At 35.5% G+C, this 27582-nt stretch overlaps 1 protein-coding gene across 5 annotated transcripts in view; it reads right to left on the bottom strand.

Moving 5' to 3' along the window:
- The window catches only part of CNTN5 (contactin 5), an 824990-nt gene that overhangs the window by 477391 nt on the left and 320017 nt on the right, over window positions 1-27582 (bottom strand). For 4 of the 5 annotated variants that reach the window (XM_087433624.1, XM_087433627.1, XM_087433626.1 and 1 more), the window contains exon 3: window positions 327-548. In XM_087433624.1, coding sequence (XP_087289750.1) covers window positions 327-548 — 222 coding nt within the window. Of the gene's footprint in view, window positions 1-326; window positions 549-15730; window positions 15849-27582 lie in introns of those variants that run through there. The other variant, XM_087433623.1, reaches the window with a different exon arrangement.

Raw genomic sequence — 27582 nt, 5'->3', positions numbered from 1 at the left:
CTTTGGTCATTTCTTTGAGTATCATATTTTTATGGGCTCCTGTATGTATGAAATTAAATTCGTTTTTCTCCTGTTAATCTGTCTTATATTAATTTATTAGGCCAGCCAAAAAAAACTAGAAGGGAGAAGGTAAAATTTGCCTCCTTTCCATGGCCTAATCAACTGACCAACTTCTTTCTTAATGTCCTTCACTTTTCCAGATCTTAAGGACTCTCTCGCTTTCTGTTTTAGAGAAGTTGAGTTTAACCTCTCTCCCCTATTGCAATAGCCTTGAATAAGTCTTGACTGTTTAACTCCAACAGGTGTAATTTTCCTTTGACACTTACCATCTTGTTTGAAGGCATCTGAGGAATGATAAAGATTGATGGGGGAATAATAATGTTGAGCTGCCCCTTGCCAGTTTGGTGAAGAAACACTCAGTGTTCCTAACAAAGGACTGCTGTATCGTGGTCTGGTCTTCGAACCAAAGAGGGATGAAGATGAACTCTTCTTAATTCTTAGCAAAGTAGCATATGAAGTAGGGAGATCAGGAAGAGCTCCAGAATACTCTATAAAAGAAAAACAATAATAAAAAATGAATTTTGAGAAGACTTTTATTTTTTCCTATGAAAATTATTCCTTATGAAGACATTGTTGAAAACCTCCTTTGGAGCTGCAATCAAATGCAAACTACACTGAGAGTAGAAAAAATAAAATGATACTTTTATATTTTTACATATTTTTTGGAACTTCTACTAGTTATAATGCTGGGGTTCTGCAAGGAAGAAAAAAGACATGAAGTAAGAAAGGAAAGGAAAGAAAAGAAAAGGAAGAAGGAAGGAAGGAGGAAAAGCAGAAAGACATCTAACAGTTTAAGCATTTATTTTCTTTGTCAGGAATATGTGGGAATTAAAATTTGTTTGCATTAATATTAAAATATCCATTCACATACATTAAATAGGTTTCTCTTTTATTATTAAAAAAATGGGAAAAATGAAAAAACCCAACATTTTTGATTACATTCTATAAATACATACCGGATTTTCATCACCTAAAATTTATTGGATAACAGGAAATGTGTCTAACACAGCATATATATTTTGATTAGGCTGCAAGTTATGCCTTATGTTCCTGAAAAGCAGTCAAATTCACTATGGAACATAAACAATTTTGGATAGAATTTGTTTTGTAGATTGTGTTGTATAATCTATACAACAATATTATCAAGTAGGGTTACTATTCTGAAATTCCTATCTTTATTGATTGTTGAGAAATGTCTTTCTCATATTTTACTTTAATTCCCAAGGTTTTTTGTTATAAAAGATATGCATAGTGCCTGAAGTAGATTGTACTAATTCTCCTTTATGCCCACAGGAGAGAGTCAGTTTAGTGTATAGAGCAAATGTTTAAAAATACAAACTAATTATGATGAGTTCTAAAGAACAATTAGGAATTGGAATTTTTTTTTCTACATCTAATAATCAAATTCGACAATTTCTTGATCTTGGAAATACTTTTAAAAATCAGACATTTTTGTTCAGGGTATCTGACATTTGAACTTGATGCTAACTTAATTTCAGATAAAAAATAATTTACCTTTGTGAGTAAGCTTTCTCACAATTAAAACTATTTAGAATGATTATACTGCCTCATAGAGATATTTTGGAATACAAGAAGCATTTCTGTGATTTGAATATAACACTTTAGGTGTTAAGCATCGATTAAGTTTAACATTTTCTGTTCTGTGAAATTGTAAATATGATTTCTCTGAAACTCAAAAAAGTGTATTTTTAGATATTCTCCACATTTAAAATGAGCATGATATGTGTAGTCCAAGCCTACCAGTAGCTGTTAAGAGATTCACGTCCTTTAGTCTTTATGATTAACCACAAGTCTAGTGAAGGTGGATCAATTTTAACTGAAAATAGCTCACCTCTCCAGGGCAAAATACATGAGAACAGATTATGGGTAGACATAAAATCTCCTTTAAAACCTTGAGCTAAATGCAAGTTTGGACACCTAGAGGTGTAAGGTAATGAAAAGAGAATGGGTTTTCCTTTAAGGTGGTTTGTAGTTTAGTCTCCGAAACTATTCATTTCTTAGTGTAGTCTGTTGCTTTGTGTTTTAGCTGCCTACCCCACTGATGTCTAAAAAGAAAAAAAGAACTATCCCAAGCTAGCATTAAAAATTAAAATAGAATATGAGAATGTGGTTTATAGTTCTTAAAGCTAGATAAGGATAATAGTGGAAAACTAGAAGGTCCATGATGAGGTTCAAAAAAGCCAGGATCATCATCATGGTTATAAATCTTATATATATTTTAACAAAATGCATACTGTCCAAGTGGTACAGTAATTGGTTTATGCCACTCCATATAAATCGAGATGAGCCAAATGCTAATTTGGCTGTGGGCTGCACACCAAGTCTTCATTTGTTATGTAATCAATTGCCTCTGTTGTACTGGAGGTTCCTTTTTCATCAATTAAAGTGAACCCAAACCTGTTACTGGAAATCTGACAATTTATTCATTCATTGATGTATTCAGCAAACTTGTAATGAGAACTTTGTAGGGGCTAATTGCTAGGGATACAAAGGTGAACAAGATATTGCACCAGCCTTCAAGGAGCTTAAGATCTAGTGGAGGAGAAAGGCAACTGTGATTGCAACTTCAATCCGATGTGATATAAAAGTAACTTCAGAGACCTATGGGCTCCCTCCCATGGAAGGGGAATCCTCTCATTCAGCCTAGGGCCATCAGAAAATGCTTTCCATATGAAACTCTATCTAAATTGAGTCCTAAAAGCCCATTAGTAATTAGCTCAGCAAAGCTCTGAGTAGGGAAGGAAAGATATTTTAGGCAAATGGAAGAAAATATATGCAGACCTAGAAAGGACAGGCAGCATGGCATGCTTGGTAGATTAAAATAGTCAGGAGCTCAGAGAATGAGCAAGAGAGGTGAGAGGAGAGGTAAGGCTGGATAAGTAAGCAAGAGACCAAAGATGAAATGCCTAGTAAAATGGTATGACTTTGAAATGGGGAGCAATATAAGTTTTAGAAAGATCACTCTGGCTGCAGTACCATTTGGAATAAGACAAAAAGAGAAAAAGACTACTAAAGCTGTAATAAAGGCAAAGATTAGTCAAGAATGAGGAGATGATTATCTGAATGGGAATAAAATAAATAAGATTACTGATTGGTTATGTTGGAGGCAAAGAAGAGAAAATAAGAAACAGGGTGATCTGTGCTACTAGAAGATGGATAAGAATGGGAGGAAAAGGCATGTGCTTGACGTAAAAGCTCAAGAATTCAGTTTTAGGCAGGTAGAGGGCTTGAGGTGCTTCTAGGGCATTCACGTTGATTATAAGATTCTGTACACATAAGGAAGATGCAGACTTATGAGAGATTATTAAACGGTAACCAAATATGTGGTTATTAAAACTATGAGCATTGATGAGTTTGCCAAGGAAATATGTAAAATGAGAAACCGAGTGTTGGAAATGGAACTCTGAGGAGCATTAGCATTCATGAGAAAAGCAGAGGCAGTGGAACCTGGAAAAGAAAGAGGAAAACAGGAAAATGTGACGTCACTGAAGGGAAGGGAATGGAGTCTTCCAATGCAGGTGACAGAGCGGTTGACAGTGTGAAAGATCAGTGGAGAGAGGCTGGCCCTGCAGAAAGGAGGTGCCTAGCAGTGTCAAAGCTGCCTGACTGCTCCACATACAATGCACCGTAGACGTGAAAGTAGGGTCAAAGTCAGGAAGTGTAGAGGACTTTCTAAGATCTGGAGAGAGTCTGGAACCTCTACACCGCCATTTCCATTGCATTAGACATACAGACCCTGGCCTTAGCCTGTGGCCTCCATCAGTCTCCTGGTGTGAGTGTAACTGACTATCAATCCAGTGAGGTCTCCCTCTATCAGGGGCATTTTTAACTCTTCTACCTGAGGCTCTCCTAGCTGCCCAGCCCCTTTTTCAGATATCTTTAATATCTCCACTCCTCAATCCTAGTTCTAGGGCTCCTTAGCTCTGGAAAATAGATATATTAGCATAAATAAATGGGAAAATGATGTTTCAATTATAGGATTTTGGTTAACCTCCAACTTTGGGAGTCTGAATCGATTTAACACATGCAGAGCTCTATTGAGGGTGAAAAATACTGCATTTCCTTCCTCAGTTTAAATTCAAGTACTTGCATTTCTGTCCATCTCAACTTATTTCACCTCTTTCTCTCTAGAATCTCAACTTCAAGACTTAAAAGCTACCAATATTAATACCCTTTCACTGTCCTGCACCCTTTTCCTTTCCTCAATTCCCTCCCTATCCAGTTTAGTTCATGGTTCATTATTTTACTTACTCTCTTCAATGTACCTTCAACCACACTGCCCCTTACCCTCTATTGATTTCCAGGCTAAACTCTCTGTCCAATTTAAATCCAACTATCAACACACTCTGCTCCTGAATGCAGCTGGAGAAGAACACAGAATCATGCTTAAAGGTGTCAGTTCATGATATTAACCGCAAATGAGATTTTCAAGCTTCCCGACAATACTGCCACATTTCCCTAGTCCGGTCACTATCCCACTCTCCTCGATGAACAATTTACATCTTATCCTCTGTCTTCAAGCTCTGTACCTTCTTGCTCTTCCCGATGTTGGTGCTTCTTATTTCATTGAGAAAATAGAAGCAATCCGAAGAGAGAGTCTCTCACATACTCCTACCGCCTAAATGTACACCCATATACTCGGCCTTGCTTTCACTGCTATGCTATGAATAAATTGTCTGTGCATCTATTGAAGGCCAGCTCCTCCACTTGTGGGCATTGAATCTCATTCCATCCTATCTTGACTGCTCAAGGACAAATTTCTAGAAAACCCCCTCTATTTCTCCTTCAGCATCAATTTTTGTCTCTCTGGTAGATCATTCCCATAACTATATAAAAATTCTTCTAATCTTTAAAACAAGCTATCTTGACGTTACTATTCTTTCCATCTATTTTTGTTTACAGCAAGACTTCTTGAAAAGAGCTATCAATGGTCACTGTCTTCAGTCCCTCTCCTCCCATTCTCCCCTGAGCCTATTCCAAGTAGTTTTGATTACACCACTCCACAGCAATGACTCTCTTTACGGTTAACAATGACTAGGTCATCGCTATATCTAAGGATCAATTTTTACCGTACTAAACCTATTAGGAGTATTCAATTTGGTTAACCATTCCTTTTTCCTTTAAATATTTTCTTCATGTGATTCCAGGATATTACAATCTCATGTTTTTATTTCCATTTCATTGGCTACTCATTATTTCCCCTTTGATAATTCTTCTTTGTCTCCTCAACTTCTAAATGTTGGTGTACTCTAGAAAAAATTCTCAATTTAGACTATCCCTTCAATGATCTTATTCATTAACATCACCTCCCTCCCAGATGAATTCCACCTTTACTCTAGTCTCAGTTACTTGGACCCAGCTCTAAGTCTTTGAGATTCCAGTATTTTCCTATGCTCATTTTATCTCTTCCTTCTAGTTAACAACCTCTTTACTCACTCTCCTTTTGTGTTTCTGCCTCAGATCCTAAAAATTTCCTGACCTCTGTCGCTGAAAGTCATCTTCTGAGATAGACAATTTGGTAAATCTTATTCAGGATTCAGAGCCTGTTTTTAGCCATCACTTCAAGGGCTGTCATTTAAGAAATAGGAGGGTAGGTTGCATCTAAATTCTGGCCTCAAGATTTCAGAGGTTCAGTGAAATATAAATGCTAAGTGACACTCTGATGTGTTCTGGACTGGATTCCTTCTACATATAACTCCTTGCTTTCTTTCAGCAACTCAAACATCATTTTCTCCCTAATTGACTCCTTCTCATTCAGCATTCATTAACTTTTTTTCAACAAATCTTTACTGAATTTCTACTACATGTTAGGAACTGGGGATACGATTGTGAGTAAATCACAAATGGTTCCTGCCTTCATGGAATTTACAATCTGGGAGCATTGATAGAAGATTACAAATTGGTAAAGTATTAGTAGAGGAACATTAAATAAACAAACAAGATTACTCTAGAAATATATAAAACTAATAACTATGATACATATAATGAAGAAAAAGGAAAGCAGAGAAAGCAGAGTGCCTTGAGAAGAAACTTGCCGACATCTTATTTTTTTACTTTGTTGCCATCATGACTCAGTTCCTAGGAACAGAAACTCTTATCTCGGCTCTGATACATACATCTTCCTCCTACACCTTGGTCACTCATTTTATTCATTGAGAATTTGTGATGAGAGCAGCTCTGTCAGTAAACCTGTTTGCAATACAGGCTCCAAAGTTAGATGGTCTGTATTTAAATCTGGACTATACCTTATAGTAGCTCTGTGGCTTTGGGCAAGATAGGAATAGCTTTGTGCCTCAGTTTCCTTGCTTTTAGAATGGGGATAACAATAGTACATCCTTCATAGGCTGTTGTAGAGATCAAATAAATTAATACACATAAAGCACTTAGAACTTTGCCGGGTTCAGAATAAGAACACAATAAATGATAACTATCTTATTTTTTATGGTTATCTTCACTTTAGTTATTACCCTATACTACTCTCTGGTAGATATAACTGAATACTGGACTTATGCCTTCCGGATTTAATTGGGTTACAAAATGAAAAAATAAATACCAAATTTTAATACTTATTCTGAGGAATTAAAGGAGTGGAAAATGGAAGAGGAATAGTTACATCCTTATTTTCTTGACATTTGTATTCCCATTAGTAAATTTTTAGAAAAAATTTTGGCCACTGATGGAAACGATAGATCTACAGAAAACTCAATGTCTATATATTCCTGTGTTTCTATTGGCTATAGCAAGACCTACCCATCTTTTCTCCATATTCCTGTCTGGGGTTTGGAAGGAAAAGGGATTCATAATTCCTTTTCAGAGAAATCTTCATCAGTTGCTCAAACTTTTAATGAATATCTATGCTGAAGATGTCAGCAGAATCTAGTTACACGTTAATCATTTTTTATTCTATTTTCTCACTTCTCATAGATCAGACCTTAGGGAATGTGCATTACAGTTATTTCTAAAGTGGTCTAGAGATTTTGCGATAAAACTCAATTAACCTAGTGCTCTCACACCATGAAATTCCAGCTGGAGATTGGGTAGGAGTAAATATTAATGCCTTCATTAAATATTTCCTAATCAAATGACCCTGGGACCACTGATCTTATATTATTTAATAAAATTGTAGTTTATTAAGTCAGAATGACATTGCTAACACTTGCAATCTTAGAACTAATAGCAATGCTTTTTCATTACTTAAAAGGTCACTTTATGACATAACATTGCCATTGAATGTAAATAAGATTCATGAAATAATGGATTAGAATTAGTAGAACTAGAATTTCTTATGGCAATATTTATGAATAAATAAAGATAAAAATGTCAACATGGTAAAGGATACATTTTAAAATATTTAACCTCTTACTATATTTAAAATTTCCTGAATTTTCCAGTACCAAGTAAACTTCAGAATTTTATCTCTGTCCCTAAGTGAAAAACATGTTTACAAGGAGCTTTAAAGATCTTAAAATATTGATGATAAAACTAAAACATCACTATTGGATTCTTTATTTGAATCCTTTCTGCCAATTTCCCACATAAGGCTATTAATTTTTATAGCCAAAGAAGGGTAAGTAACACCAAAAATTTATGAAATGACAGGTCTTTGTATAGATTCATTTATTCTCTGTAGTTCGTTTGATTTTAAATATTTATTTAAGCCCTTAAATAAAAAATAAATATAAATAAGCTATAGCACCAAATGATAGATGATGCTCTGAGGAATATTAATGCTTAATCACTGACTCATGAGTCAGGGGAGCAAAGAGTGGCCCCATATATTGATGACACAGTGTACAGAAAAAGCAGAAGTCATACAATATCCAAGCCTGCAGTGTGACTCAATTTGGCATCAAAGTCAGCATAAAGAAATTTGATATCTGACCTTTTTCACAGTAATTGCTAAGGCTGTCCTCTCTTTGATGAGAATTAATGTTAATGGTGCAACTTTAGCCTGCTACTGTTTTATGAAGCTTGCAAGGATGGATGTAACACCTCAGCGAAGCCAGTCGTGTGAAGCATATTTAGAAATGGTTAACAATTTATAAGTAATGTGCATCATTTCAATTTGGTTGTCTGCATCTATGGCAGAGGAGAGTTTGCAATAGCCCGAGTCAGATGGACTCTAGGTCTCAACTCAGCACTTTCTTCAAGAAATGTATTACGTGTAAACTTTGCAGTATTTTAGCTGCAGGAGCGAGAAAGGATGTGCAGAGGATGAAATTCACCTTTTTTAAAGCGCCAAAGTCAGGCATCTAAACTGTAGTATTTCTAAGACAAGGAAAAATTTTAACAGCACTGCATTTCTAGTTTTCTTTGCATAAGATTGAAAAATAGATACACTTACAGGGTAAACAGAAACATAGCTCTAAATTATTTCTACTACTCCTTTTCAGGTACAATGTTTACATTTGAAGTCGTAATAATTTAAGATTTAGAGAACTTTATCTTTTTAATTTTATGTACAGACAGATCATGAAAGTTGCTACAGCTTAATCAGGGTATTATATATGCTTTTATTGCAAAAAAAAAAAGAGAGAGCTTCTTACAGTTCTGTTTTGTATATTTTTTCACTTTTGTTAAAAGTTTTTAATAATCTATAGTATTTAGATGATATTCCTTTAAATTACCAAAAGCATAAAGTGTGATTGCATTAAATTGATAATTCCGTCCTAATATGAATGCTGTTTTCTAATCACTGAGGAAATTAGTAAGGGCAGGAGCTAGTTGTGAAATATAACCAAATTAATTTAGTGATTAAAGAATTCCCTCTTGTTTTGGATAATTAAAAGTTTCAGTGAAGTTTTAACTCTGTAATGATTATATTAGCTTTTATTTTCCTAGTCTCTTAGTGTTTAAGATAGATCAGATAGAATTTGATTATAAATCAAATAAAGCTGACATTGTTTAGCAATAAATGCTGTGATTAAAAAATAATTAAATAAAATGTCTTTTCTCCCCAATTCTAGAAAATATTCTGTGGGAAAATTATGCTTTCTTTATAGGTAGTGATATAAAAAATAAATATGTGTGTTTCACTATGTTTTGTGTTTCCAACGGTGCAGTATAGACCCTAGAATCTATAAAATGTGGATGCATTCAGTTCATTGTAGATTTAGGAAGGGGATTCAAGATGGCTAATTACATTACAGGAATTATAGACAGCTAAGAATTATGTTGAAATGTGTGGGCTACATAGGCACACATAATGCGATACAGGATTTAACATATATTTAATATACACAAAGTGATCAGCTTATGTAGCCCAAACTGAAAGGTAATTACGGAAATACAAAAAGCAATAAAACATAAAACCTTTGCCTTCAAAGAGTTCTAATAAACAAAGGGAAGAATAATGTAAACTTCAGGGAAACCACTTTATAATTATGGAATTTGAACAAAACTGAGTCTGACACTGATAGCCACTCAAACATATAGTCATAGTTTTAGAGAAAAGGTCTTCACAGGGTTTAGTTCTTTTCAAATACGGGATGTGTGGGAAGTAATTTTTACACTTGCATAGGCTAGAAGATATACAGCAGTAAGAGGGTACAATGCCACTCTCTCGCATTGAGAAAATAAAAGTTTCTCTCAAGCCTGGTGGAATCCTCACTCCATGTGGGCACTCGCTTGGGCAGATGTGTGGCTCTGAAAGGAAGTTGATAGGGTCCAAGCAAGCTGCACCTTCCCACTTGGGTGAGTGCATTCGCTCCTGCTTTGTGCTTCTGCACTGAGCAAATCAATTTCCTCATATTTTACCATTAAAGAAATCTCCATTTTCTTTAGCTGTCGGTTGCCGTCTTTCCAGTGATCTGTCCAGTGATCCAGTCTCATTGTGATGCTCAAGCCACAAACCACAATATTAAAAGAGAGAGTGAAATAGGTGCATAACAGGATTACTGTTCAATCTAACTTGCGTGGGAAGATCTAGGAAGAAGTAATTGATACCAATCAAACAGGGCTTAGGGCTTGGGATGGAATTTGAATTGAGCTTCGGTCATATCTCACAAATGGAAAATAAGCATTTTGGAAATATGTTTATGACTTTTATTTTGCTACTTTAGCACATGAAAAGTTGCTTAGGAATCCCTTCAAGAGGCGTTGGTTATTGATGTCCTCGAATGATCTTATTATAAGGCAATTTTTCTTCAAAGGCAGTCCTACAGCTTTGACCCTAGTAACTGCATGCTAGTAAGGCACATACGGGAATAAATCGGAAACTGTGCAACTAACGTCAATTTCTTCAAAGAAGACATCAAAAGACAATTTCTCAATGACATTTTAGGAAAGTTAGGAGAATTCTCATTTAACAGAAGAAATATCTGCAAATCATTTAAATTCACTCCTCTGCTGTGATTGCGGTATTATAGCCTAAACTGACAGCTCATTTGGTCCAGTTACTCAAATACTGATAAAGCCATCGAGCAGGCGAAAATGTTGTAGCCTGATTCAGAATGTCACTCTCATCGTCAGAGCCTCCACAATTGCCTCATCTGCGATACTTACTCAATATCTAGCCTCTATTTCCAGAAAGCAACTCCCAACTGTGCAACTGTTCTCAGGTACTTACAGATCACAAACTCCACCACTTGCCAACTCGAAAGACTTACCTACATATGAATTAACTTTCAAAGGACTGGGCATCTGGGACCTTTCTAGATCTGTGACAGTGTTTAGCACAGTTGCCATTTATTCCTTTTGGTGTTGCCTTCAGGGTAAGCTGGGTCCTTTCCCTTATGGAATAAGTTATGGGGTTCAGGTTCAAAGGAATAGTGGTATCTTAAATTTTCTGTTAATTCTAATTTTATACTTTCTGATTATAAAAGAAATATATGCTTGCTGTAGGCTCAAAATCATCTCTGATCTTGCTATCCAGTGGTAGTAACTTTTGCAAAAACAAATTGATTTTTCTCATTTGATTTATAGACAAATATATCAACAGAGATGTAGGCAGATGTTTTTGTCTTGTTGGAAGGAAACTGGGATCAGTTTATATATGCAATCTTCAAATTTTTATTTAATATTATATTGTGATTATTTAATCCTGTTACAAATGTTTTTCGAAAGCATTTTATTGGCTATATAACATTCCAATGATGTGTTTTGTTATAATTTATTTAACCATGTCCCTGTAATCAGATTAACTTATCTGTCATATATAATGCTGCAGGAATATCCTTGTACATAAATATTTGTGTGACTAATAACTTCCTTAGAAAAGCATCAGAGCAGTGGAGTTTCTGAATATGAAAATAGCTCTTGCTAAATTTTTTTTTTCTGGGACTTTTTGACTTGATTATACTCTCCCTAGCATCATGAGACAGCAATAATTTTTAAACATTTAATTATGATAATTTGTTTACCATTTTATTGGATGATTGCTAATGTTCATTATCTTTTTAAATATGATAGTTCCAATCTCATTTCACCATTGCTTGGATTTGCATTTTGATTATTAGTCATATGCTTCATTTTCTATGTACATAGTTCCACACTGAATTATAGATAAAATTGATTTCCTTTGTTTCCTATTTAGTTGTGATTTCTTTTTCTAGATTCTGAAAAGCACTTTGTACACTATGATATTACGAATTCCATTTACTCTAGTGTTACTTTTAATTTGATAGTGTACTATAGAGAGAAGACTTACATTTTAATGTAGTCATGTACATTTCATGTATATTTATTATTTTCGTTATGGTTTTGTTTAATTTGCCCTTTGAATTTACTTGTGATCACTTTAAAAATCTAGATTTAGAAATATTAGTCAGATTGACCCTAACAGCAATACATGTATTTACTCTTCTCTTTGCCATTTTCAAATGATAATTTAAAAGGAAATTCATAATAGCCTAAGATGATGAAGTTTTATTTAGTATTTATTCAGAGGCCGGGGACAAAGGATTTTTGAATACTATTGTAAAGTTCAAAATATTTTTAGAATATCTAAGAAGTGATATCAATTTCTTTTATTCTTATATCAAGTACAGAATTGCCTGAGGTCAAGAGGATTGATTCACCATGGGAGGGAGAAAGTCAGTGAATATTTAATTCAAATTAATAAAGAATGAATTTAAGCCAAACCCACAGGCTAAAAAATGCTGTTTAAGCTGCTCTCTAAGAAGAGCCTTTCGAGACTAGCGTGGCTCCATGTGGTTCTATGGTAAAGGGAAAACTGCTTCACAAAACAATGCTTGAAAGGCTGTGTTATTAGTGGCATCTTACATGCTGTCAAAATATTTCTTTTTAAAATTTTATTTGAAATTTTCATTAAGTCCACTTAACACCTTCGTGCTGAACACACTTTATTGTGGCTACAAGTTTAATTTCATGACAGTGCAAAAAAACTGACTTTTTGGTGACATTTTTCTTCTTTTTTTAAATGAAACAGTTGGTCAGTGGCTAAGGCTCAATGACATTTATCGGCTACCTAATTAAAATGTAGACACTTTTATAATAATTGCAAATGTGACCTTCATTTGTGTATTTTTGCTAGCTATCGCGTTTAGCCAAATGTCACAAAGAACCCTAATCCATTCTTTCCCATAATGTTTAATTATATCATATTGAAAATGTTCATTCTTCAGTTACCATGGTTTATGCAATCATACTGCTTCCCTGGAGAGTGGGGAGCTCCAATACCCTAATGAGCAGTGATTGCAAGGCTGTGTCTACAAGCTGCCAAAACAACTAGCTGAAAAGTGAAAATTCATCCAATTAATGAGTTGGTTTGCCTATATGATGCCAAACAATAGGTCTGATTTGTTTTTCTCTGTACAAATAAGGGATTCATAGACATGGGCTTGATCGTTTTGGTGCTCTGTAAAAATTGCACAGATATCTCCTGTCACCTTCAGATCTTTATATCTAATTGCCTGGGTGAAATTTCCCCTTGAATGTTCCACAGATATCTGCAACTTCAACCCAAACTCTGTACTTTCCAAGTTCTTTCTTCTCCATACCCATAAGCACTGCTCTAGCTAACTCTCTCTTCTCCTAAATTCTCCCCAGATCTTTCCAATCTATGCTCCACAACTCCATGAAAGTAATATTTCTAACACAGAAATCTGACATGGTACATGCCTGCCTAGAATGCTGCCATCATTTCTTAAACCTTCACGGCACAGTAAACTCTTCTTCTGAGAGACAAGGCCCTTCTCATCTATTTGTCCAAATTCATATCTTCTCTTCCCTATTTTCCTTCTGTCAAATTTTAATCAATTATTAATAAATCACCTATGGTTTCTTAAATTAATCAGGCCATGTTTCCTTTTCAGCCTTTGTACTTGTTATTTCCCTAATGCTGTTATGTGTTAATTATGAAACAGTGAATATTTTATAAAAATGTAATTTTGGAGATGTTCCATTTATACATAACTAATTACAGTTATTTATAGAATTAAAGATTCATAAACCATTTTATCTTAGTTTACAAAATATAATTTTAATTCAAAGATAGAATAAAATATATTTAATATATTAATTTATTTTTTATTATATTCTTTTAAAAATATTTTAGTCCTCTCATATTAAGAAATTTTATCTATATTAAGAAAACATTATGGAGTTGATGTAAAGAACTTTACTTTCTTGAAAAATCTTCCTGTGTAGTTCTAGGATTATAAACATAAAATTAAATCTATCATAATATCAAAGTGTCTACTTTATTAAGGCTTTTTTGGAACCCTAAAAATGAGTCTTAATGTAATACTAATGTTTGAGTAAACCCACATAATTGGGAGAATTGATATGTTAGGTTTAATTTTAGAGTTCAGAATGTATTTTTGAAGAGCAATAAAGTGGTCTAACAATCTAACTTTTTTAGATAAGTTATAGTATTCCCAAATATTGCATTACTGCTTAGTAAAACAAGTAGGCTAAGTTTAAATTTTTCACTAGAAATAGTGATATTTTGCAGAAGAGGGCAGGCATTTGATCAATCCATTTTCTTTTGGTCAGTTTATCAAATATATTTTCCCAAATGAATGTATTTACCCTATTGTAAACAAAACTAAATTCTTAGCTATATTTAATTTTGTTAATTATTCCGATTCAGTAAAGTGTAGCTGTATGAAGACTATCAGCCTTTTGGTAATACTATAAAAGTAGATATTTGGGTGCATTTTTTACTCAGTTGTTTTCTAATGTGTGCTGCTATGAAATTTTCATGAGTGAAGAAAAAAGATTTCAAACTCTAGCTAAGAGTTTACACAGTTTCTCTTCTCAAGCAAGGAAACATGTTACATTGTAGCTGGAAACTACTGTGGTGGGACCTGATGGGTGGAAGACAATTGACTTAAGAGTAAAATTTTTAAAAGTATGTAATATTTCAAATGCTGAAAAAGTATCTCCCCAAATACAACAATAAGAAGTAAAATTTTCGGAATTTCCTCAAATCTGGAAGGACTCTTATACAGTTTTTGGAAGCAAAGGAAGGTAAATGATGATTATCCAGTTGCCTATTATTTCTACACTATACAATATTTTATTGACAGTTTTTTCATTCAGTGTTCTATATTCTTTAATTTGTGTGTAAAATTATTTCTAAAGAATAATTTCCAACTCCTCAAAATTATTTTCCTTGAGTTCAAATCCCAAGTCTGTCGTTCATTATCTGCCTGACATTGGGTGAATTATCTCTCTAATCTTTTATTAAATCAGGATAATATTAACTGCTTCATGATGGCTGTTCTAAAGATCCAGATAATATGTTATGAATTGTCAAGTACATTGGTACAAAATATGAAATCTACAAATTATATCATGATCATTATTTTTATTATTGTTATTAAACCAAGTAGAACTACAACAGCTTGAAATTAACATCAGTGTGATATGCATCTTCTGATTCTTCAAAGTAATGTGGAACTATTTCTTATAATTATTTTTGCTTTCTTAGGACGGTAGAGATTCTCAGGTTAATTAGCAATATTTGGAAGAGGTATTAAGTTTTATATCATAATATTAAAGAAAATATTTAGAAAGAAAATATTAAGCCACTAGATTTTGGAGGGCATTTAATTGAACTTTTTGTCAGAAAGTGATCTAATATACACTATTCAAAGATCTCCAATGATGAAATCTGAAATTGAGCTCGCTTAATAAAAGTTTTCTCCACGTCTAAAAGAATGGGTTTTTCAGGGAGGCGGAGTCAAGATGGCGGCGTAGGCAAACTCTGAACTCACCTCCTCCCGTGGACACAGCCAATTTACAACTACTCGTGGAAAAATTACCCCTGAGACAGAACTGAAAACTGGATGAGAGGAACTCCTGCAACAACGGACAATCCTAACATAGGTGGAAGAGGCAGAGACTCCCTTCTGGAGAGGAAAAACGCCGCCTTCACAAGCCGCCAGCTTCACGGCCGGCGGGAGCAGCTCACAGGTACGCACCCTCCCTGGAGGAGCGGGGCCCTGAGCTGGGGAGCGCCCCCGATGTGGGCATTTTGTGGACCCAGCACAATCGACACCAGCGGCATAATATCTGACTTTGCCTGCTACTAAAGCACTGGGGAGCACCCCCAGAAAACCCGGTTCACAAAGAAATTAAAACTGGCTCTTAAAGGGCCCACGCACAAACTCACCCGTTCCAGAAAGCATCCTAAAATCACCAGAAAGAAAGGTGCACAGTGCTGGGGTGAAAAGAGACTCACCTAATAGGCCCTGAGTGCATCTCGGTGAGGGGTGAGACCTCTCCAGGGACTGGGACATTGGCGGCGGCCATTGTTGTGGCCTGGTGTGGGCGTGCTGACACAGACGCCGTTGGAGTTCTCCCTGAGGCCTGCTAGCCCAGGGTCTGCTCCACCCACTAGAGCACCGATTTAATCCAGCACAGCCAGGGCAGGCAGCCCACCCTAGAGACTGGCCCCACCCAACAACAAGCCCTCAGGCAACTTGTGGGCCTGCATAGATTGGTGACTGGATTCTCTGCAGCCTGGCAACTGAGCCGACTTGAGTGGGGCAGGGTGTGCACAAGGAGCGGGCGGAGAGTGTGGGGTGGTGGCGGAGTGTGTGGGGCTCCCGCCGTGGAGAGACTGGGTCCGCTTGGGGGTCGGGGCGCTCACACGGGGCAGGACTGTGTTGACTGTGTGTGTGGACCTGTGGGCAACAGGGCTTGTCAGCTGCAGAAGACTTGTGCTTCTCAAAGACCCACATAGGAGGTTTGCCCCACCTTCCAAAGCCTGAAACAATTGGGTGCTCCTGTGCCTGAGGCCAGCCCCACCCAGCTGCAATCCCCAGAGAGCTGACAAGAGACTTAATAGGCCATAGGCTTACAGCAATTGTAAGGCCCTGAGCCTAACAACCTGCCAGGCTGGGTGCCTACTCAGTTAAAAGAAACAGTGCAACACAAATGTGGTAAAAGAACTTACAGCCAACTGTGCTGGGGCTCCCCACACCTGATAAAGAGAATGAAGGGCCCACAACAACTACAAACAGCTGAGCATTACAACAGCTGGCCAGGAGCATAACTCAGCCTCCCTGGGTGCCTATAGGGAGAGCTAACAGGCCACAATAGAAGGACGCACGTAGCCCACATAGGGGTCACCCCTGGAACATTGAGAACTGAGGGAAGCACACTGGAAGCCTCCTAAGTCATCACTTACATAAGGTCACCTATCCAAGAGCAGGAGACGTAGCTGACCAACCTAATATGTAGACACAAGCACAGGGAAAGAGGCAAAATGAGAAGGCAAAAGAATACATTCCAAGTAAGGGAACAGGACAAAACCCCAGAAAAGGAACTAAATGAAACAGAAATGAGCAACCTACCTGACAGAGAGTTCAAACTAAGAGTGTTAAGGATGCTCACAGATCTGGGGAGAAGAATAGATGAACTCAGTGAGAATGTCAACAAAGAAATGGAAGATATAAAAAAGAACCAATCAGAAATGAAGAATACAATACTGGAAATGAAAAATTCATTAGAGGGACTCAAAAGCAGAGTAGAGGATACAGAAGAACGGATCTGTGAGCTGGAAGAAAGACTAGAAGAAATTACCCCAGGTGAACAGGTAAAAGAGAAAAGAATTAAAAAGAGTGAGGACAGTCTAAGGGACCTCTGGGACAACATCAAGCGCACTAACATCCGTGTTATCGGTGTCCCGGAAGGAGAAGAGCGAGACAAGGGGGCAGAGAATCTATTTCAAGAAATAATAGATGAAAACTTCCCTAACCTAAGGAAGGAAACAGACATCCAGGTACAGGAAGCACAGAGATCCCCAAACAAGATAAACCCAAAGAGGCCCACACCAAGACACATCATAATCAAAATGTCCAGAATTAAAGATAAAGAGAGAATCCTAAAAGCCACAAGAGAATGTCAAGTTACATACAAAGGAAACCCCATAAGGCTATCAGCTGACTTTTTAGCAGAAACCTTACAGGCTAGAAGAGAATGGCACGATATATTTAAAGTGCTAAAAGAAAAAAAATTACAGCCAAGAATACTCTACCCAGCAAGGTTATCATTCAAAATGGAAGGAGAGATCAAAACTTTCCCAGATAAGCAAAAATTAAAGGAGTTTGTCACCAAGAAACCAGTGCTACAACACATGTTAAAGGGACTGATTTAAGGGGAAAAGAGAAGACTACAAATAGGAAAAATTATCTATTTCCATGATAAGACCGTAATGGATACAAATGCACAAAAAAGAGGTTAGATATGATATCAAAACCATAAAAGGAGGGAGGAGGGGAGTTAAAGAGTACAGCTCTCAGACAGAGGTCAAACTTAAGTGACCATCAATTCTGTATAGAAGAAGTAAGGAACAGAGAAGGACTACTACAACACTGAGGAAAAAAAAAAAAAAGTTAAAAAATGGCAGTAAGTACACACCTATCAATAGCTACTTTAAACGTCAATGGACTAAATGCTCCAATTAAAAGGCATAGGGTGGCTGGATAAAAAAACAAGACCCATATATATGCTGCATACAAGAGACACACTTCAGACCTAAAGACGCTCACAAACTGAAAGTGAAGGGATGGAAAAAGATACTCCACGCAAATGGCAATGAAAAGAAAGCTGGGGTAGCAGTACTCATATCAGACAAAATAGACTTTAAAACAAAAACTGTAAAAAGAGACAAAGAAGGGCATTACATAATGATCAAGGGAACAATCCAACAAGAGGATATAACACTTGTAAATATCTACGCACCCAATGTAGGTGCACCTAAATATATAAAGCAATTATTAACAGATATAAAAACAGAAATAGACAGTAACACAATAATAGTAGGGGACTTTAACACTCCACTTACACCAACGGATAGATCGTCCAAACAGAAGATCAATAAGGAAACATTGGCCTTAAATGACACACTAGAACAGATGGACCTAGTAGATATATACAGAGCATTCCATCCAAAAACAGAAGAATACACGTTCTTTTCAAACGCACGTGGAACATTCTCCAGGATTGATCACATATTAGCCCACAAAACAAGTCTCCATAAATTTAAGAAGATTGAAATAATACCAAGCATCTTTTCTGACCACAACAGTATGAAACTAGAAATCAACTATAGGAAGAAAATCAGAAAAGCCACAAATACATGGAGATTAAACAAAATGCTACTGAACAACGACTGGGTTAACAAAGAAATCAAAGAAGAAATCAGAAAATACCTGGAGACAAACGAAAATGAAAATACGACATGCCAGAATTTATGGGATACAGCAAAAGCGGTTCTAAGAGGGAAGTTTATAGCGATACAGGCCTATCTCAACAAACAAGAAAAAGCTCAAATAAACAATCTAACAATGCACCTAAAGGAACTGGAAAAAGAAGAACAAACAAAGCCCAAAATCAGTAGAAGAAGGGAAATAATAAAAATCAGAGCAGAAATAAATGAAATAGAGACCAAAAAAACAATAGAAACAATTAATAAAACTAAGAGCTGGTTCTTTGAAAAGATCAACAAAATTGACAAACCTTTAGCTAGACTCACCAAGAAAAAAAGAGAGAAGGCACAAATAAGTAAAATCAGAAATGAAAGAGGAGAGGTTACAACAGACACCTCAGAAATACAAAAGATTATAAGAGAATACGATGAAAATCTATATGCCAACCAATTCGACAATCTGGAAGAAATGGATAAATTCTTAGAATCATACAACCTTCCAAAACTGGGTCAAGAAGAAGTAGAGAATTTGAATAGACCAATCACCAATAAGGAGATGGAAACAGTAATCACAAACCTCCCCAAAAATAAAAGTCCAGGACCAGACGGCTTCCCTGGTGAATTCTACCAAACATTCAAAGAAGACTTAATACCTATCCTTCTCAAACTCTTCCAAAAAATTGAGGAGGGGGGAAGCTCCCTAACTCATTCTACGAAGCTGACATTACCCTGATACCAAAACCAGACAAGGACAACACAAAAAAAGAAAATTACAGACCAATATCACTGATAAACAATGATGCAAAAATCCTCAACAAAATACTAGCAAATCGCATACAACAATACGTTATAAAGATTATACGCCATGATCAAGTGGGATTTATTCCAGGTATGCAGGGATGGTTTAACATTCGCAAATCAATCAACGTAATACACCACATTAATAAAATGAAGAACAAAAATCACATGATCATCTCAATAGATGCAGAGAAAGCATTTGACAAGATACAGCATCCATTTATGATAAAAACTCTGAATAAAATGGGTATAGAAGGAAAGTACCTCAACATAATAAAGACCATATATGACAAACCCACAACTAAGATCATCCTCACTGGTGAAAAACTGAAAGCTATCCCTCTAAGAACAGGAACCAGACAAGGATGCCCACTGTCACCACTCCTATTTAACATAGTATTGGAAGTCCTAGCCAGAGCAATCAGGCAAGAGAAAGAAATAAAAGGGATCCAAATTGGAAAGGAAGAAGTGAAACTGTCACTATTTGCAGATGACATGATTATATAGAGAGAGAACCCTAAAGAATCCACCAGAAAACTTTTAGAAGTAATAAACGAATATGGTAAAGTTGCAGGATATAAAATCAACATACAAAAATCAGTTGCATTTCTGTACACTAACAACGAAGTAGCAGAAAGAGAAATTAAGAATACCATCCCATTTACAATTGCAACAAAAAGAATAAAATACCTAGGAATAAACTTAACCAAAGAGGTGAAAGATCTGTACACCGAAAACTATAAAACATTTCTGAAAGAAATGGAAGACGACACAAAGAAATGGAAAGATATTCCGTGCTCTTGGATTGGAAGAATTAACATAGTTAAGATGTCCATACTTCCTAAAGCCATCTATAGATTCAATGCAATCCCTATCAAAGTTCCAACAACATTTTTCACAGAAATAGAACAAAGAATCCTAAAATTTATATGGAACAACAAAAGACCCCGAATAGCTAAAGGAATCCTGAGAAAAAAGAACAAAGCTGGAGGTATCACACTCCCTGATTTCAAAATATACTACAAAGCTATAGTAACCAAAACAGCATGGTACTGGCACAAAAACAGACACACAGATAAATGGAATAGAATCGAAAGCCCAGAAATCAACCCACACATCTATGGACAGCTAATCTTTGACAAAGGAGCCAAGAACATACAATGGGGAAAAGAAAGTCTCTTCAACAAATGGTGTTGGGAAAACTGGATAGCCACATGCAAAAAAATGAAAGTAGACCCTTACCTTACACCATACACAAAAATTAACTCCAAATGGATTAAAGACTTGAATGTAAGACCTGAAACTATGAAACTTCTAGAAGAAAACATAGGCAGTACGCTCTTCGACATCGGTCTTAGCAACATCTTTTCAAACACCACGTCTGACCGGGCAAGAGAAACAATAGAAAAAATAAACAAATGGGACTACATCAAACTAAAAGCTTCTGCACAGCAAAGGAAACCATCAACAAAACGAAAAGACAACCTAACAATTGGGAGAAGATATTTGCAAACCATACATCTGATAAGGGCTTAATCTCCAAAATATATAAAGAACTCATGCATCTCAACAACAAAAACTAACAACCCAATTAAAAATGGGCAAAAGACCTGAACAGACATTTCTCCAAAGAAGATATACAGATGGCCAACAGACACATGAAAAGATGTTCAAAATCACTAACTATCAGGGAAATGCAAATCAAAACTACAATGAGATATCACCTCACGCCCGTCAGAATGGCTATAATTAACAAGACAGGAAACAACATATGTTGGAGAGGATGTGGAGAGAAGGGAACTCTCATACACTGCTGGTGGGAGTGCAAACTGGTGCAGCCACTATGGAAAACAGTATGGAGATTCCTCAAAAAAGCAAGGATAGAACTACCATATGATCCAGCTATTTCACTGTTGGGTATTTATCCAAAGAACTTGAAAACACCAATTTGCAAAGGTACATGCACCCCTGTGTTCATTGCAGTGTTATTCACAATAGCCAAGACTTGGAAGCAACCTAAGTGCCCATCAAGGGATGAATGGATAAAGAAGATGTGGTATATATATATACAATGGATTACTACTCAGCCATAAGAAACGATGAAATCCAGCCATTTGTACAACGTGGATGGACATTGAGGGTATAATGCAAAGTGAAATAAGTCAGAGGGAGAAGGTCAAATACCGTATGATTTCCTTCATTAAGTAGTAGATAATAACAACAATAAACAAACACATAGGGACAGAGATTGGATTGGTGGTTACCAGAGGGGAAGGGGGGAGGGAGGAGGGTGAAAGGGATAATTCGGTACATGTGTGTGGTGATGGGTTGTAATTAGTATTTTGGGGGTGAACATGATGTAATCTATGCAGAAATAGAAGTACAATGATGTACACCTGAAATTTTTACAATGTTATAAACCAATGTTACTGCAATAAACAAAAAATTAAAAAAAAAATAAAATAAAAATAAAAGAAAAAAACAAAAAAAAAAAAAAAAAAATAAACAACCAAAAAAAAGAATGGGTTTTTCAGAAATAAAAGATGAAAAAATACACATGACAGAATTGAATTATTTTCTATCTCTATCCAGGAGAAATTTAATCTGGCCAAGAGGTGGCTGAATAAAAATTTTAATAACTACATTTTCTAGTGATAGCTATCATATGCATTTTCTCACAGGACTCCTTAGCAGAATCTGCACAAGCGTTTGAGTTCTCAACAGCTGCAATAATGTAAAAAGTTGAATTAACCCCCCATAGGGCCTCCCATGGCACCTTGTATGTGATCAGTACTGAATGAGTATTGTTGAACAGAAAAGAAATCTAAAAGCTAAAAGAATGATTGATTTTCTATAATTTCTCATTACAAAAGGGAATAAAATTAAAATGATAATTTGCTCATGAGCTATACAATGAATTAAAGAAATATTCCTATGGATGTACCAGAATTTATATATCCAAATAACTCCTGTCTTTTAAAGCATTCACTTCTATTAGTTCTACTGGCTTTTATTGCCAAAAACAGTTTTTGATATCTATTTTGAAATAGGCTCCATGGTGTTATGAGTTTATGACTATAAGTTATTAAAAAGTAGCTTTATTTACAATAATAAAAAGCAGTGAAACTTGATGAGTGAATAATATTCACTAAAGGAGAAATTCAGAGAGAAAGATACTGAGGTTAGGAGAACTGAAAATAAGTTATACTAGGAAACTGTAAAAACTTTCCATATCATGGAGATACAGAAAGACAGACTGTAAGAACCCGAAGAGAGACCTGGGAGATAAAACAAGGGAGAGTTATGGAAGGTTGTGTCTTCTTTTGACCGCGGAAGTGAGGTGAGCCAAGAACACAGAAGGAGCTTAACCAAGTTATGTTAAGATTTCAGTAAAGGCTGTATAATTTAGACACTATTCTTAATTGCCCCAGCATTATAATGCCATTTTAATCAAAGAAGGAGCCACATTAAAATGAGGTAAATGGTAATTGGAATCAGATCTGCATACGGTCTAGTTATCGCCACGTTTTGGCAAGTGTTGAGGAGAAATTCTTTAGGAACTTAGGCCGTATAGAATGAGGTCATAAGTGAGAATTAGAGTCATGTATTAAAGGCTTAATTATAGGTATGACACACATCTGATTTATTTTTCTACTGGCTTTAGTCAAAGTTAGTGGAGATAAATCATATACTTGTATATCTACATTGCCTTGACTCATACTTAGTAACATATTTTTCTTAGTGGAATTGCAAATTGTGAAACAGGTCTGTTTTTTTTGTTTGTTTTTTTCCTTCAGCTTACTAGCAATTACAATTCCTTAATTAGAAGGGTCAACTCTATGCCACAATGCGATGTTGAATCATTTCTTGGTCATTTTTTTTTTCTGATAAAAACTACTTTCTGTTTGGAACTATAGCCTGAAGTCATAACCTCAAATATAATCTCATTGCTAAAAATACAAGTTTAACATTACACCTTATAAGTGACATGTTTAGAAAAAGTCATCTTACATGGTAAAATAAAAAGCTTTTTAACATGGAAAATAAGTATCATAACATAGTTTGTGAAGTCTTGAACTGATCCTAATTTCATGATTACTATCTTTTTAAAGGAATAAAACTCTGGTTTCTACTAAATGTAACACATTCTCTCCTCTTTTTAAAGTGCATTTATGAACATTCTTCAATTTATGCCTCACTCTTCTTATCTTCTTGATTTCTTCCCTGGTTACAGTGATCATTCTTTAAAAATCAACATTCATATGAGTTTTTTAGAAGCAAATGAAAAACTACTATCACTCCATAATATATAAAATATATACATGAACACATTTAATAATCACCACCAAATCAGCAGGTTCGTATTCTTACATCTATATGTTTTCCAAGAAGCAAGTTATTTAAATAAGGATTTGCCTATCGATTAATATACAGATTGTTTCTAAATTTTCCAGCATTCTGAAATATCCTATCGATTAATATACAGATTGTTTCTAAATTTTTCAGCATTCTGAAATAAACTGTATGGAAGTTCTTAATTTAGATCTGTTGGCGACTTTCAGGGGTTCTGTGACCCCCTAAAATCATCTGTAAAAGATTATGCATATGTGCATTTGAGGAGAGATGAGGCTATTTGGGCCCATAGCTTTTACCAGGTTTTTACAGAAGTCAGGGACACACAAAAACAGGTACTTAGTTGTTTATAGATATGTAATGCTCTTGAATGTTCAAAGTATGTTGATTCCATTGAAATCCATGAAAGTTGACTGAGTATCTCCTGGGTGCCAGGAGCTCTGTTCAGTGCTCTAACTGAGTGCAGTTGCAGGAGCATGCAAATAGGCACAGGAGAGGGTAAACATGTACATATGTTCACTGTAATACAGGGCAGGGCAAAACAAATATGATAAAGGACGTGCAAAATGAGAAGGAGTTAAACAAGATATTCATGACTCTTCATGCTAACTTCAATATGTCACTTGGCACGGGAGGAAGTTTTTTCACTTCTCAATCTTAGAAAGATTTTATTAAAGATTAAAGTACAAATATTACAGTTGCATCTTAAAACAAGTGGCACATTGAGTCAAATATGTCAAGAACTTATGGAAATTTTACAAAATCTAAGTGTCAGCTAATCTTTTATTCCAGCATCTAGGTAGATCTCTTACAGCAAATACTCATTAAAAAGATATATCTATTGAGCACCAAATGTATGTGAAACCTTTTTGGAGATAACAAAAAGAAATGGCCCATGTCTTCAGGCAATTTACAATCTATTTTAGTCCTGAATACTATTTGACAGTTAAAAAATATTATATAAACTAAAATATTCCCTCAAGAAGACACACTTATGCCAGACTAAGACAAAATTTTGAATTTTCGGAAGTAAATGCAAAGATATTTAATGTGGTTGATTAGTATCTTCTAATATATTTTCATAAAATTTGATGGACATCTAAAATATTATATATTCAAATTTCCTAAGATGTTACCTGTGTTTCCAAAAGCTTCCTTCCTAAGCCTAACATTCAAGGTCATCTATATATTCAATCTATCTTGTTCACCAAGGATTATCTCTCATGTACTCCAACCACGCCCTTAACACATTTTCCTCGAAGTTGCACTATTTTTTTTTAATTTGTTTTATTACTGTAACATTGGTTTATAACATTGTATAAATTTCAGGTGTACATCATTATACTTCTATTTCTGCATAGGTTACATCATGTTCTCATGTTCACCACCCAAATACTAATTATGATCCATCACCACACACATGTACCTAATTATCCCTTTTGCCCTCCTCCCTCCCCTCTTCCCCTCTGGTGACCATCAAGACAATCTCAAATACCGACAACATGGCACAGTGTGTGCCTCAATATCATAAAAACAAACAAACAAAAAGCCCCACAACTTCAGAGAGCATCAAGTTTACTCAAAGATTTAAGCACAAAAGTTAACCAAAGTATTATTTGTATGTTATAATAGAAGCAGATATATTACGAAATAGAAATGCAAACTGGTCTTAAAATTTTAAGATTGCTCATTAGATTTCAGAGTTAATCCTTGTAGTGAGCTCCTGTAGGCTGCACGCTGTGATCTCCCCTTGGTGTGGGTTCAATCTCATTGCTCTGTTGAGAATTTTGTGAAGTAATTTGGGAGTCCCAGTCTTAAGATCCAACTCACCCACTTTTGTTTAACTCGATATTTATTCACACAGTTCTAATTTAAAATGTCTTTACAATGCCTTTCCTTTCTATCCAATTAAATTCAACATTCTCGTCTAAGACTGAATCTAATCATCCCCACTTGAAATCTTTTATTATTAGCCATATTCTTCTCTTACCTTGAACTTCTTCAGCATTGACGAATAATATATATTATCACACATCTGTTCATATGCTTATTAATTTATAAAATGTTAATAATACATATTCCATAAAAAGAAAAGGGGACTGCATATATATGGCATAATTAATCCTCCCCCTACCCCAAAAAGGAACAAAAACTATAACAGGAAGACCTGAAGATAACAATAAAAGAAAGTACCAGCAGTTTATCTGCAAGGTAAGAGACAGGCAGCGTTGTCAAAATATTTTTTTTTTTTGCTCAGGAAGATTCACTCTAAGCTAACTTCTATGGCAGTCTTCCTCTATTTTGTATGTGGGTCACTGCCACAGCATGGCTGTTGAGTGGTGCAGGTCTGCACTTGGGGTCTGGGCCTGCCAACCCAGGCTGCCAAAGCAGAGTGCATGGAACTTTAACCACTCGGCCACAGCTGGTCCCCTGTCAAAAACATTTCAAGGATCATGGCAGTCCCTGTAATATCCATGTCCAGACAATTTCTGTCTTGAACAACCACTCTTTCCCTCCCCACACATATACTTCAAGCAACTATGGGCAAATTGAATGCGGGGAGGGAAGGATGGATGTACCATGAAAACATGTTCTAGGATGTAGTGAGGGTCTTGAATATAAGCGTGGCAGCTGGGCTGCCTGCTGCATGAACAAGGGAGCAGATAAAGGGGTTGTGGTGCATTGTGGCCTCTGAGAGGTCATAGTTCTGCATAGTTCACTTTTTTTGGCCTTGTGCAGGGATTTTGTTCTCTGTCACATATTGATATAATAAGAATTTCCTTTGAGTAGTAAACTAAGTTTACACATAGCTGTAAGATTTTGGTAAGTTACTTATCCTTTCTATGCCTTCGTTTTGTCGTCTGTACAGTAGGAATCATAACCCTGTTTCTCATGAGGTTGCTGTGAGAATTTGAAGAAATAATACATGTAAGAACTCGAACCAGAAATAATGCTTGGCATACAGAAAGCAGGCAATATATCTCAGCTATCATTGCATATTATTATTCTAAACCAAGCTGGGAATTTACCAGTCTACTGGAAAGTTAACTTTGAATCAGATTTTGATCACACATTCTAAGGAAATGTGACCAAAAGATGATTGCCAGTTTATTTGGCTCCATAAGAAGGAGAATTTGGAAGTCCTAGTGTTGTCTTCATAAGACAGTTTAGTTTACACCTACTCCAACTGACACCAATCCAAAATTCTGTTTCTCACCTCTAAATTCTGCCTGAATTAGAGAAAAAATGAAAAAATACCTTGCTCAGAGTGATATACACAATTATTTTATCCCTTCTGTTGGCCTAAAGTCTACAGATTAAGAAATACAAAAATCATTTCCAAAAACAAACTGAATGTGTATAGGTTTATAGAATTAAATATTTTTCGATATATTTTCTATATTTATAGAATTAAAATATTCACAATGCAATATTAAAATGACTATAGATTAATGAAATGCTTTAAGAAGTTGGATTAAGTGACTAGAAGATAATGGATATTTTCTTTTTATTTTCTCATGAGGCATGAAATGGTGGTTTTGTTTTGTTTTGTTTCTTAAAAACGCATTTATAGTCTCTCCTATTCACCTGGATATTGAGAAAAATGACATATCTGCCTATCCAGAATAATTTGAGACTGAGTCAAAAGAAAGTAATAAAATTAATTTCCAAACCCTTTTATAAATTTGTCAAATAGAGAATTAATACCATTGATATTAATTTCAAGG

Source organism: Ceratotherium simum, chromosome 7 (genome assembly GCF_057802395.1).
Source record: "Ceratotherium simum simum isolate JZ-2026a chromosome 7, ASM5780239v1, whole genome shotgun sequence".
In the NCBI taxonomy this organism is placed as follows: Eukaryota; Metazoa; Chordata; class Mammalia; order Perissodactyla; family Rhinocerotidae; genus Ceratotherium; species Ceratotherium simum.
The sequence above is the reverse complement of the archived record's forward strand: the minus strand, read 5'-3'. Positions and strand labels throughout refer to the sequence as shown.